This window comes from Cyprinodon tularosa, unplaced genomic scaffold, assembly GCF_016077235.1.
Source record: "Cyprinodon tularosa strain WSP-4 unplaced genomic scaffold, ASM1607723v1 ctg37, whole genome shotgun sequence".
Lineage (NCBI taxonomy): Eukaryota > Metazoa > Chordata > Actinopteri > Cyprinodontiformes > Cyprinodontidae > Cyprinodon > Cyprinodon tularosa.
The window spans coordinates 710,411-723,842 of record NW_024039085.1 but is presented as its reverse complement, the minus strand read 5'-3'; the positions used below and the strand labels follow the sequence as shown (position 1 = coordinate 723,842).

The 13,432-nt window shown below is 40.4% G+C and overlaps 1 protein-coding gene across 4 annotated transcripts in view; it reads left to right on the top strand.

The window, feature by feature from the left end:
* The window catches only part of slit1a (slit homolog 1a (Drosophila)), a 113,426-nt gene extending 103,067 nt beyond the window's left edge, over positions 1 to 10,359 (top strand). For 2 of the 4 annotated variants that reach the window (XM_038296482.1, XM_038296481.1), the window contains 12 exons: positions 745 to 908; positions 996 to 1,120; positions 1,198 to 1,295; positions 1,380 to 1,519; positions 3,081 to 3,174; positions 3,250 to 3,387; positions 3,492 to 3,720; positions 3,793 to 3,923; positions 4,011 to 4,165; positions 5,567 to 5,855; positions 7,328 to 7,539; positions 7,625 to 10,359. In XM_038296482.1, the coding sequence (XP_038152410.1) occupies positions 745 to 908; positions 996 to 1,120; positions 1,198 to 1,295; positions 1,380 to 1,519; positions 3,081 to 3,174; positions 3,250 to 3,387; positions 3,492 to 3,720; positions 3,793 to 3,923; positions 4,011 to 4,165; positions 5,567 to 5,855; positions 7,328 to 7,539; positions 7,625 to 7,863 (2,014 nt within the window). In that variant the 3' untranslated portion in view covers positions 7,864 to 10,359. Of the gene's footprint in view, positions 1 to 744; positions 909 to 995; positions 1,121 to 1,197; positions 1,296 to 1,379; positions 1,520 to 3,080; positions 3,175 to 3,249; positions 3,388 to 3,491; positions 3,721 to 3,792; positions 3,924 to 4,010; positions 4,205 to 5,566; positions 5,856 to 7,327; positions 7,540 to 7,624 lie in introns of all 4 variants that reach the window. The other 2 variants (XM_038296480.1, XM_038296479.1) reach the window with 1 other exon arrangement.
* Positions 10,360 to 13,432: the final 3,073 nt, after the last annotated feature.

Sequence of the window (13,432 nt, the reverse complement as noted above, 5' to 3'; positions counted from 1 at the left end):
TGATTTCTCTGAGAAACCGTTATCACTTGTGTGGATGAAGCAACAAACAGACACTTATATTGTCACCTCTCTCTGCAACATCTTTTTGTTTATGTACCATCTACCATTTATCTAATGTTTTCTGCTACCTGTGTAGGTGTTAGAATCTCCATGAAAAAACATCCTTGACCTTTGGCATCTAGCCTAGATATCCTCATCTTCTCTTGATTGTTAGGGATCAATAAACCAATCAAAACCTAAGCTGGGATGGAAAGAGGGAGGACAAAATGAACCAAACAAAGACATTTTGTGGGAAGCAGTACCCTAATCGAGGCTGCGTGAAATCTGGATTGAGCTGATAGAAAGGAAGCCATTGATCTGCAGCCACAGTCAAGTGGCTTTTATGTTAGCAAATGACAGGTGTCAGCTATTGGCCTGGCCTGAAAGATGAGCTTGTTCCTCCTTAATGGAAGAGCATCGATTTAGGAGTGTTTGTGCGTCCTGCAGGAGGGCTAAGCCCCATTGATTGGCCACCGCTGCAACAGAGGTGGTTAACGAGGCTTTCCGTTTACACCTTTCCTTACAATTGAGCAGTCCAGATGAAGATTACATATTACACAATGTGGCATTTTGATTTTTTATTTCCTGAGAAGGATTTTTTTTTGTGTAGTTTAGTAGCTGGTTTTCTATGAGGTTGTAGAGACACCTGCTGGGAAAACAATGTACTACAGAAAAATAAAGCATGATTTTTCTGTGTAAAATCAGGGCAATTGGTGCCAATCCTTTGCACTGTGACTGCCACCTGCGCTGGCTCTCTGACTGGGTGAAGACCGGATACAAGGAACCCGGAATCGCTCGCTGTGCTGGCCCACAGGGGATGGAAAGCAAACTGCTCCTTACTACGCCTGCCAAGAAATTCGAATGTACAGGTGAGTTGTTTTAATCAGTTCTAATAATATACTTAAAACAGTCCTTCAAAACACATCAAACTACCTTGTTTCTTTTGGTTTCTGTAGGTAATGTGGACACCTCTGTGCTGGCCAAGTGTAACCCGTGTCTGTCCAGTCCCTGCCTGAATCACGGCATCTGTCACAATGACCCAGTGGAGATCTACAGGTGCAATTGTCCACCTGGATTCAAGGTACATCAAAAAATATCAACTTAATGAATCTGAAATAACTCCAGGAAGTACGCCTAACTGTATACGTTATCTTTTAGGGCAAGAATTGTGAGACAGCCCTGAATGCCTGTGTGAGTAACCCATGTGCCAATGGAGGAACATGCCAAGTAAATGAAGACGATGAAGGAGAATACCGGTGAGGAAGGCGAGCTGTACATTTACAATTGCAAAAAGTGAATCATACTGAATTTTGCATTATGTATGCACATTGTTTTCACAGATGCTCCTGTCTGCTGGGCTTTGAGGGCCCGACCTGCCAAATCAATGTGGACGACTGTGAAGACAATGACTGCGAGAACGGAGCAACCTGTATTGACGGAATCAACAACTACACTTGTTTTTGTCCCCCCTACTACACAGGTCAGTGCATCTACAGTTGGTTTAAAGTAGATATATTAAAAAAAAAAAAAAAACTAGCAAATCCGAGAGTTGAGGTCTGCTTTAGTCTTTTTGTTGTTGCAACAGCAAAATCCAACATTTCCCAACAATAAATCCTCTGGCAAACAATAGTGAATAAATAAGAACTAGGGAATCAAAACATATTTCACATTAATCATGTTCTTGTTGTTTTTAAGCTACTTTGCTACTTTCTAACTTTATAAGTACTGCATCAAACTCCAAAGCATGGTGCTGCCACCTTCAGATTTTACTGATATGCTAAGTTGATATTAATGCAGCTGAACTCTCTATCCGGTTTACACCAGAATCAGAATCAGAATCAGAAATACTTTAATAATCCCAGAGGGAAATTACTTTTGTTACACGCTCTAGTTACAGTTTTACATGATATATACACACATCCAACTATACAATATAATAAGATAAAAAATAAGAATAAAAAGAGATAAAATATATATACACATATAGCTCTTCTGTACATATATCTGTATGTATATCTATGTATATGTAAGAACTAAATCCAAATAAAGTGAAAAGTCCAATTAAAGTGAATAAATCCAAGTAAAGTGATATGTGGCGTGCAAAAATAGTGCATAAATGACGGGGGGGGGGGGGCTGAATCACTTGAGGGAGGCGTTATATAGGTTGATGACCACAGGTAGGAATGATTTCCTGTGGCGCTCTGTGGTGCATCTGGGTAGGAGGAGTCTTCTGCTGAAGGAGCTCGTCTGTTGGACCAGTGTGTCGTGGAGAGGATGTGAGTCATTGTCTAAGATAGACTGAAACCTGGACAGCATCCTCCTCTCTGCCACGGTGGTCAGGGTGTCCAGCTGCTCCCCCACAACATCACCGGCCCTCTTGATCAGTTTGTTCAGTCTGTTGTTTTCAGCGACCCTCAGCCCACTGCCCCAGCATGTGACAGCAAAGAAGAGCGTGCTAGCAACAACAGACTCATAAAACATCCTCAGCATGGTCCCACAGATGTTAAAGGACTTCAGCCTCCTCAGGAAGAATAGTCGGCTTTGGCCCTTTTTGTAGACCGCCTCTGTGTTTCTAGTCCAGTCCAACTTATTGTTAAAGTACACTCCCAGGTACTTATACTCCTCCACAGTGTCAACAGGAACCCCCTGGATGGAAACAGGGGTCACAGGTGTTTTTGTCCTCCTCAGATCCACTATGAGCTCCTTAGTCTTTGTCACATTGAGCTGCAGGTGGTTCAGCTCACTCCAAGTGACAAAGTTGCCCACCACGGTCCTGTATTCACTCTCCTCACCCTTTTCAATGCAGCCAACAATTTCTGAGTCATCAGAAAACTTCTGAAGGTGGCAGGACTCAGAGCAATAGCATTGTCATGAATTGCACCCTAACAGCTTTTTCTATAAACCTTTTTTAAGCAATTATCCATCCTGTATTAGGTGCTAAGTTAGTTATTATGTAGACAGTCGTTTTTTGACTAGATGCTGTTATTCTCTGGTAAGATTACTTTTGACACTTTTTTCTTTTTTTTGTCCCATCTGTGCAGGGGAGATGTGTGAAGAACTTGAAGATATGTGTGCTCCAGGACGAAGCCCCTGCCAACATCAGTCTACCTGCCTCATCAGCACCTCTGGACCCAAGTGAGTGTTGCTCTTAGATCCTGTTGATGACGTATCCGCTTCGTATTTACACTTATTTGGTTTTGTGTTTTGCAGGTGTGTGTGTTCTCCTGGCTATGTTGGCGATGACTGCAGTATAAACTATGATGACTGCAGGGAGAATCGCTGTCAGAATGGAGCACAGTGTGTGGATGAGCTGAATGGATATTCCTGCATCTGCCCTGAAGGATATAGGTTAGAAAACCTCCAGTTTACTTTTTGCACTGTGTCCACTTTTTTCTACCCCGTCACCTGTATGGAAACCACCCCACAAATTCTCCCTTCCTTTGACTTTAAAGCGGTCAGTTGTGTGAAGTTCCTCCATCTCGTCTGTCGCTATGTGAGCTGGCCGACTGCCAAAACAACGCCCCCTGTGTGGAGAGAGGTGGCCGTGCCCTCTGCCAATGTCCTCCAGAGTTCGGAGGTCCACGCTGCGAAAAACTGGTCAGCGTCAACTTTGTAGATAGAGACTCTTATTTACTGCTATCTGACCTGGAAAACTGGCCACAAGCTAACATCACCCTGCAGGTAATGACAGTTATTTGTTTGTTAGTTTAGCCTTTCTGACAAATAGCCAATGTAAAACTGTTGGATGTGCAGGTTTCCACAGCTGAAGACAATGGTATCCTGTTGTATAATGGAGACAATGATCACATCGCAGTGGAGCTCTTCCAAGGTCATGTGAAAGTGAGTTATGACCCAGGCAGCCAACCAGGACATGCTATATACAGGTACAGCACTGCACATATCATAAGTCTCTCTGTATTCATTGTTCTTCCATCCTAGAGACTCAGTTCTCTTGTTTTCTTTTCTTCCAGTACCGAGACCATCAATGATGGTCAGTTCCACACAGTGGAGCTGGTGACCTTTGACCAGATGGTGAACCTGTCCATTGACGGGGGTCTTCCCACCACAATGGACAGCTTTGGGGCTGTGCGGCCCCTCAACGGAGAGGCGCCACTATACGTGGGGGGTAGGGGCCCTCTCCAGAACACACCTCCCTCCTCTGCAGGCACTCTTAACTACTACACTACTGTTCAGTCACCTCCCTTCCCCCTTCGCTTTGTTGCCACCTCAACCAGTGCTTCCCATCAACATGCAACCCACCATCCAGACCCATCCTCACCTTTCTGTGTCAGTCTTGACTGTGTTTGTTAGGGGACATGCTATCATTGAAACCTATCTAAATTAACCTGTAAATAAGATGGATTAGTTGCAGACAGTTTTAGCATAAAGCATCCGAATATTTATGAAACCTTGTGAAAGTATTTATACCTCCTGAACTTAATCACATTTAAACATTACAACCAAAAACTGCAACATATTAGAACATCCTAAGAAATAAACCAAATGTGTTTTTTGTAAAAAAAAAAACAAAAAAAAAAAAGGAAAAAAAATGCAATTGTAAAAGATCAGGCACTTTAATTTTGAAATCACTGATGAAAATCCAATACGACAATGTACCAAATTTACTGAATTAATTAATCATGCATACTGGTATATTTTAAATCTAAAAAATTAAACTTTTTGTCTTACATTGAAAACATACACATTATTCTAGGAACACCATTCCCATAGTAAAACATAATGCAAGATATATCTCAGGTTAAAGCATTGACCCCAAACATACGCAGCCAGAGCGACAGTAATATGGTTGAAGTCCAGACCTTATTCTATTAATGATAAATAGCAAGACCTAAAATAATTCATGTTCACAGATAATTAATTTGGGCTTAACATAAAATCCCAAAAATACAAAATAAACTTTGTAAATGCAAGACATAACATGTAAAAAAAAAAAAAGGTCAGGTGATATGAACACATTTGCTAAGACACTGTGTTTAAATTACCTCACACTATTCCACTCCAATGTTTTTCAACAGTTCATTAACTGCACCTTCTTTTTGTGTACACTAACAGACACAGTCCCTCAAACCTGAATGCCATTTGACTTCTGTTTTTATTATTGGTTTATTATTAGGCCACTCTTCACAATTTGTAAAGCTCATATTTCAAAAGCATGATTTCCTTTATTCTTCTGCAGTTTATGAACTGTGGGGGCTGTTTGTTCAGGAGTGGCTCAAAAATAGTTTATAAATTTCTTTTTTTTTTTCATTTCCATCACTCATAAAATGAAAAATTTTACATTCCTTTTTGCTTTTGTTGTCCTGCTTTTCAAAAATGTTGTCTTCTGTGGTGCAAATCAATTTCTATAAGTGAAATGAGAACAGAGTACCTGCATAATCATCACTGGGACACACATATTTGAAAAACCTATGTCCATTACATTCATATCAGCCCTGTGTTTGCTGTTTGTCTGTGAGTCAGCACACACCTCTTCACACATATAAACTTATTTTTCTACTTCCTCCAGGGATGCCTGTGGATGTCCACTCTGGCACTTTCCGTCTCTGGCAGATCCAGAACGGTTCCAGCTTCCATGGCTGCATACAGAACCTGTATATCAACAATGAGCTCCAAGACTTCACAAAGACGCAAATGAAGCCTGGTGTGGTGCCAGGCTGTGAGCCCTGCAAGAAGCTCTACTGTGTCCATGGCATCTGCCAGCCTGATGGGTTACTGGGACCAGTGTGTCACTGCCAGCCTGGGTGGAGCGGTGCACACTGCGATCAGCCCGCTCTCAATCCCTGCCAGGGCAGCAAGTAAGTTAGCAAGTAGAAAAGAGAGACCTACTTTAAAAAAGCTGGATATACAATCATTTGTACTGTTCCATCACTGACATTACAGCTAAAAACTTAAAAGTATTTTAATGTGATTCTATGCAATAGAAAACAAAGAGTGGGTATGAATCCGAAGTGAATGGAAAACGTTATTTGTAGCATGCACACATTCAGCACTATGTAACAAAAATAAAAAAAAATCCAATTATCTACCTTTTTGCAGCAGCAAGATGCTTAGGTTATGTCTCTACAAGGTTTTTACATTTGGAGACAAAATTCTTACCCAATTCTCCATAGTAAAAAAGCTGAAAGTTAGACTGGATGAAGAACAAACAGTGCAGATACATTTTGAAACGTTGCCACACATGCTCAACTGAACTTAGATCTGCGTTTTGACTTGGTCATACTAAATCAGAAATATGTGAGCTTAATGTTTTTCCATTGTTGTTCTGGCTCGTTCTGTTGTTCTGGCTATACAATCTTGGTTCTGTGGAAAGATGAACGAACCACCACCCCAGTCTTACATGTTTTACTGTATCTTCTGTAAGGTCAACGATTTAGTAAGATCTGTCCTACAACTAAATGTAACCTGCTTCCTTGTCCCTACTGCAGAAAATCACCCCACAGAATGATCCTTGTTATAGGTTTCTCTAATGTTTTTGGACCTCAGACCCTTTTGCACATAGGGCAAAATGATGGGGAAGTCTGACCAGAGCAGCTTCTACCACATTTTTTTTTTTGGCTAACAACAAAGGGACCTTTTATTGCTTTTTTTCTTACAACTCCCCCTAAAACCCAGATTGATTGCACAGCTAGTAGTTGTCCTACAAACAGATTCCCCTTCCTAAGCTAGGGATCTCTCCCTATAATAACATTATTATTACTGTAAAGTGCCCGAGATGACGTGTTCGGATTTTTTACTTAATAAAGTGAATTGAACTGAATTGAAATGATGTGAAGAGAAGTGTCGCTTTTCACATATCTTGTTTTGATTTAGGTCAGGCCTGTCCTTTAAGGTCTCTGTCCTGCAGGTTTTACATAATTTCTTGCTTCAGTACAGCTTATTTCAATTCATAGCTGATTAACAGGCATTTGCTGCATTGCAATAACCAGAATCAGCTTTGCTGAAGCAGGGAAACCTCTAAGACCTGCAGGGCAGTGGTCCTCCAGCGCCGAATTTAGACTGGCCTGGTCTAGATAGAGAGGTCAACAGCCCATCTAGTGGTTACGGTTGTGTGAATTTATTCATATAAACTCTAAAAGAACAAATACAATTAGTGGTTGCAATGTTACAACATCTGGAAGCACTCGCAGCAAATGCTCACTTTTAGAAGAAACTGTAGTGACAAATTACATTTATTCCTGACACTTACCTATCATTTGGAACTAATAGACATCAGCAGTATAGGGAAATCTATGGTTAGGCAAACCTAACTAAAATTATCTCCTTTTAGATGCGTCCATGGAAAGTGCATTCCTCTGGACTCACAATCGTACCGCTGTGAGTGTGAAGAGGGTTATCGAGGTGCACTATGTAACCAGCAAGGAGAGCTTTTCAATCCCTGTCATCGCCTATCTTGTAAACACGGTCGCTGCCAGATCTCTGACTCCGGAGAAGCATACTGTCACTGCGAAAGTGGCTACACAGGGGAACTCTGTGACGCAGGTTGGTTTGCACACTAAAAGGCCAGGGACAGATAATTAGGAATTTGTGTAATGTTAAGATAAATATTTGTTTTGTCTTTTTTAAGAGTTTGAATGTCGAGGTGAGCCGGTGAGAGACTTCTATCAGGTACAGCGGGGTTATGCCATTTGTCAAACAACCCGCATGGTATCCTGGGTGGAGTGCACCGGAGCCTGTGACACGGGGAGCTGCTGCATCAGCCAGAGAATGAAACGCCGAAAATACACCTTTGAGTGCAGCGACGGAACATCTTTTACTGAGGAGGTGGAAAAGACCATCAAGTGCGGCTGCGTGGGTTGCATGTAGCATTGTTCACTCGCACTTCCTGCCACTGCTGCAGAGCAGAAGATGGAAAGCATGGATGGAAGGAAGGAAGATAACTGCTGAAAGGTGGAAAAGAGAAAGCAAGATCAAAAGAGATTATACAGAATATATATAAAACCTCTATCTATATGTTATGGACAACAATGTTTGTAAAATAGGACATTTCCTCTCCAGTCTGAGGGTGTGCGACCTACAGTAAAACAGAAGCAAACATCCTGAGCATCAGTGTAGGAGTGACAACAGAAATAAAACCATTGTATCTACAGCATTGTTCCAAGGGGTTCAGAAATTTTGTAGATGTCACATTAGGTGAGGCATCCTTTCTACCAAAACTCTCCCTCATAAACACCCCACCTATTTGTGAGGTCTTATGGCTCAGCTACCATCTCCCATCCTTATCTCATTGAGGTAAATAGGACGAGATGATTTATTTTAACTTCGGAGACAGAAGAGAAGAGCTGTCCTTGTTTGAGTCTTGAGTTAAGCTTGGTTACCTGAACAGTGTTGAATATGGTTTTGGATTTAGTTGAAGTCGCCATCCAACCTGGTGCAGCCATTTCTCCACCAGGAAACTGGTCCATCCTTTACATGTTGAAGTGGAAGTAAGAGAAAAGGGACCCTAAGGTCGGAGCAGTGCAGTGTTTGAGTTCAAGACGAGGTGCTAAGAAACGTTTGCTGTAGGATCCCATGAGATAGAAATCCCCTGCAAATAAAGACTGCATGGACCAGCAGGCAAACACACCTCTATGAAATACCCTGTCACACATGCATGGTAATACACACGATCCCGACCCAGCCTGGGAGGGCGGGTGTAGTGCAGCTGTTCCCCTTTGTTCTTGCAGTAAGAGCAGCCATGGCAGAGGCAGTGCCCGCAGCATGTATGGCCTCAGGGTGGGGATGTTTAGCATAACCCTGCTCACTCTGAGCAGGAGGGTGGCTGATTCTGCTGATACCTGCAGTATTAAACCACCAAAACTGTTGCATGTGTGGAGAGTTTGCCAATATGTAAAGATTTTTTCCGTATTATAATGAAGATTATTACAAAAGGTTTAGAGTCACATTTTGTGTTTTTTTTCCCTTCCATTTCTTTTTCTATTTCTTTTAGGTATGTTTAGTTATAATTTTTCTCATGGTGTATTCTAACTTCTTTAGTTGCCCCTGCCCACCCACCCCCCTATATTGTAACGCCTAACAGATTCTAATATATATATAATGAATATATTTGTATTTCATTTTTGGTATAGTATTTTTCTATGTTAAAGAATATGTCTGTGTTAGGAAGCATTTAGACTGGCGCAAAGGTATTCAGTTGGTTTCCTAGTTGTTTTTATTTGTCATCACCTTCTTCAGCAAAGTAATTATTTGAACTGGCTGAAATTCAGCAGTGGGTCGGTCTTGTATAAAAGGCAGTATCGGCCTAGAAAAATTGTTAAATATTGTATATGTTGTCTTCCATGTGAATATTACATATAATTCATGAAAAAAATGCCTTTTTTTAATTTATTTTAAGTATAAGTGTTGCTGGCATTCAAAAAAAAAAGAAAAAAAATTAAAATTTTATGTTCTTTGAAAGTAGCAGCAAAAATTCCACAAAGTGTTTGTATTTTCCCTACATAGTGAGCCACAACAGTGTCTTTCTCCCCTGAGGCTCAAATTTTACTACAATTCTGTGGGAGGTCTGAGCTCTGAATGAAATATCCCTCAGATTTACTTTTTAAAATTTCCTGCCCACATATTTGATCTCCAAAATGTTTCCATGTTTTCATGTGATGGGCTGCATTGTTATTATTTCAGTTTTAGAGATGATTGTCATTGAATAAGGATGTTTTTTGCGTTTGCTCTGTAATTAAGTAAACCGATCATAAGCTGCTGTCAAGCCACAAGAAAATGGGATGACGTTGCCTCTTTGGACACTGATCACGTTAAGATGGATTGGCCTTTCATCTTGTTTTTTTTAAGCGGCAATTGTGAGATGCATTACATGCCAACTACTGACAGATAACAAGAAAAGCCTGGATGTGTTCATCATCTGTCAGTTCGGACTGATTATTCTCACAAAAAAAAAGAAAATTGCCAATTCTAGTGGGCTGTCATCAAACCTGAATGTATAAATGTGTATAGATAAATATGAGCTATGCTTATTCATGAAGTGGTAACTTTTAGCTGTTATTTAGTTTCCAGTGTAAGATACAGGGAATTGCATTTAGAAAGACTGATGGCCATAAGAATGCTTTCTCTTGGACTACGTCTCTCAATGGCTCATTATGGTGTAAAAGGCTACAGTAACAGATCATACAGGTTCCATTTCATAATGCTATCCATGCTAACTTTGTTTTTGATGCTGTTAACGTGATGCCAGTGGTGTACAATAATATTACAGAAAATCTGTTGAACCATACTGATGAGCAGTCACTGTAACATTTAGGCTCTGTGCCTCATACAGGTGCATATTTTTAATTAAATGTGACTTTCTCCTCATGGCTCTTCTCATTCATTCACATTTATCCGTACAGGACTCAAGTCTTCATAGACTTCTTCGAGGTGTTTGTGTAATATTATGATGTAATTCCATAATCTGGACATAAAAACAAAACCTTTTTTTTTTCCATTCAATGAACTTTATCCATAAATGTTATTGTGAACACTACGTTTTCAGTGGCAGTAACTTGCTGTAGAAGCTGAAGAAATGTCACTGGTCGGATTCTGTTTGACTTCATGTTGTAGTATAATGATCAGTATAATGAAGAACACGTCATTATACTGATTGTATGTTTAACAAATCTCCACTCTTTTCAGTATTTAAATCACAAATATGTGCGATTTTAATAATCCCTGTCTTTGTTATGGGGAAAAAAAATCCTTTAAACTTTAGAGCCTTTCATCATTTTAGTGCCTAAAACCATCTAACGTGGATTAAGCAAATGTCTACTACTGTAGGTGAAATTAAGTGACGGCTGGCAGGGCCTTCAAGGCCATCCATCCATTTTCCGGCACGTTTATCCCAAGTGGGGTTGCGAGGGGTGCTGGTGCAATCTCCAGCCGTCTACAGGCGAGAGGCGGGCTACACCCTGGACAGGTTGCCAGTCCATCGCAGGGCAACACACAGACAAACAGGACAAGCAACCATTCATGCACACACTCACACCTAAGGAGAATCCAGAGAAGCCAATTAACCTAACAGTCATGTTTTTGGACTGTGGGAAGAAGCAGGATGGAACCCATTTTACAAGGGAACCTTCTTGCTGCAAGCAGTGGCGGCTGGTGAAAAATATTTTTGGTGGGGCTGATATAGCCTAGTGTATGTCTCCAACTAATCCAGAATAAGAATTAAAATAAACAATTGGAAATTAAATACAATTTAACAGTAATGATTTAATTTACTATATAATAACAGTAACAGTGATGATTTTGGTCACTGTGACGGGGTTCTTTGGCCTCCAAGAATCCAGGCTCAGTCGGGTTACCGGTGTTGGTGATTTATTGAGCTCAAAAACTCAAAATAGGGTGCAAAAGAAACTAAACATATACAAGATACTCTGGGCCTCAGCCTCCCTCCAGTTACCAGTTATGTAACAAAGAAACAGAAAACAGAAATGGCCGCTCTTCTTCCCACAGCCCTCATTAAATAGTTTAAGCCCCTACCCTCAGGCTCTCTTATTTCTGATTTCTTCTCATTAATCAGTTTTGTCCATATATTACCTCCACAAACAATTGATATACAAAAACAAATAATTTTTACAACTTAATTCCTTTACACAGATTTATTGACTTATTCAATTACACCAAACTTTTAAACATAAAATTAAAAAAATATATAATCTGACAAACATTTAGCGAGTCATGTGTTGGTGAAGTCACTTCCGCATTCCAACAACTCTGGCGTTTTAACCGCTTACTGAGCGTTGCCTCGGGTTTGAACCCAGCAAAGACGCCACCAGACTGATGATGACAAGTCCCCGTAGCATAAACACATACACACACACACACACGCTCGTTACGTTGGCCATTGTCCCTCTAATTGTCTGCACCTGCGCATTGGGTGCAGAAGCCTGTTAAAGGGCAGTATTTTCAGAGCCCCAACACCATAAAATTCTGAGACGCTGATTGGCCATTAAATTATTAAATTCACCTAGCAATAGTACATGATTGGCAGATTCTATGCACATGTGGGGCAGTCTGATCAGAGCCCCAAGACAGAGACGGTAGGAGTCTGTCTGTGGAAGACAGTAGATAGGGAAATGTAGTTTATATAATTTATTTTGCTTATAGGTACACACTCTAGAGAGTAAAACTGACATTTATGAGTTAATTTCAAAAAATTTATTTTACATTTCTCTCTTCTTATTAGGGAGGGCGGTGCCCCAGCGCCTCCTATGGGCCGGCCGCCACTGGCTGCAAGACAGCAGTGTTACCAACTAGCCCACTGAGCAGCCCTTACTGCTGGCATAAAATCAATTCAGAAACACTGCAATCCCTACACTGCAAATATTAGCCAAGTTAAATGCCAAAAATCTGCATTTTAGATTCACTTTTGATAAAAGTGGCCTTAATCGCTGATACTAAATGGAGATACTAAGACTTCTTACAACAAAGACAGAAGGAAGTATTTTGTTTATGAATAATCAGCATCACTGGTGGGTGTTATATATTTTATCTTCATGCTTTTTGCACTATTTCATCTGGTAATTAGATGCATATTCAATCTTAACGGCTACTGGTGATTTAAATGTTGCAGAGATGAGATTATAGGTTATAAAGTAGAGGATTACTGTTGACTTAACTCGGCCTCTTGCTTAATTAATCTCTGTATTCACCCTTTATATCTTCCTCTTGGTTATGTCAGCGCTTCTAACATTTCATATTTTAATACTATAGTTAATGGGTGTGCCCTGCGATGGACTGGCGACCTGTCCAGGGTGTACTCCGCCTCTCGCCCATTGACAGCTGGAGATAGGCACCAGCACCCCTTGCGACCCAATTGGGATTAAGCGTGTCAGAAAATGGATGAATGGATGTTAAGGGGTACGCACTGAAGGCCCACGTACTATTTGCACAACCCGCCACTGGTGAAATTAGACCATTGGAATGGTTCCATAAAGAGATGACAGAACAGCCACTTTGGAACCAAGTAAGGGTGTTTTGTTTAGTTTTAGTTTTTTTTTTTTTCTTCCTCCAGACGACCTGTTGAGATTGTGTTGGTGCAGAAAGCAGATGATTTGAGGCTGGCTCTAAAATTTAGTACCAGCTGTTTAATTTCCTTTCTTTTACTCTTTTATTAATGTAGATATTAGAACTATGTTAGAGTTTAAACTAGACATGTCTAGGTTTTCAAAAAAAAAAAAAAAACTTGATAAACTACTCCTGGTAATTATTTTGATTTATAGTAAATCTATATTTAAATTCAATTAGTGAGATTTCACCTGTTAATAAGCTGATTTCCTAAAAAATATTTAGCTGAACATACAATTATGAAAAGCTATGGAAATCATGTTACACCCGAATGATGAGAACAGTGATACTTAAGTGAGAAACCGCAGAATGCACAGCCACA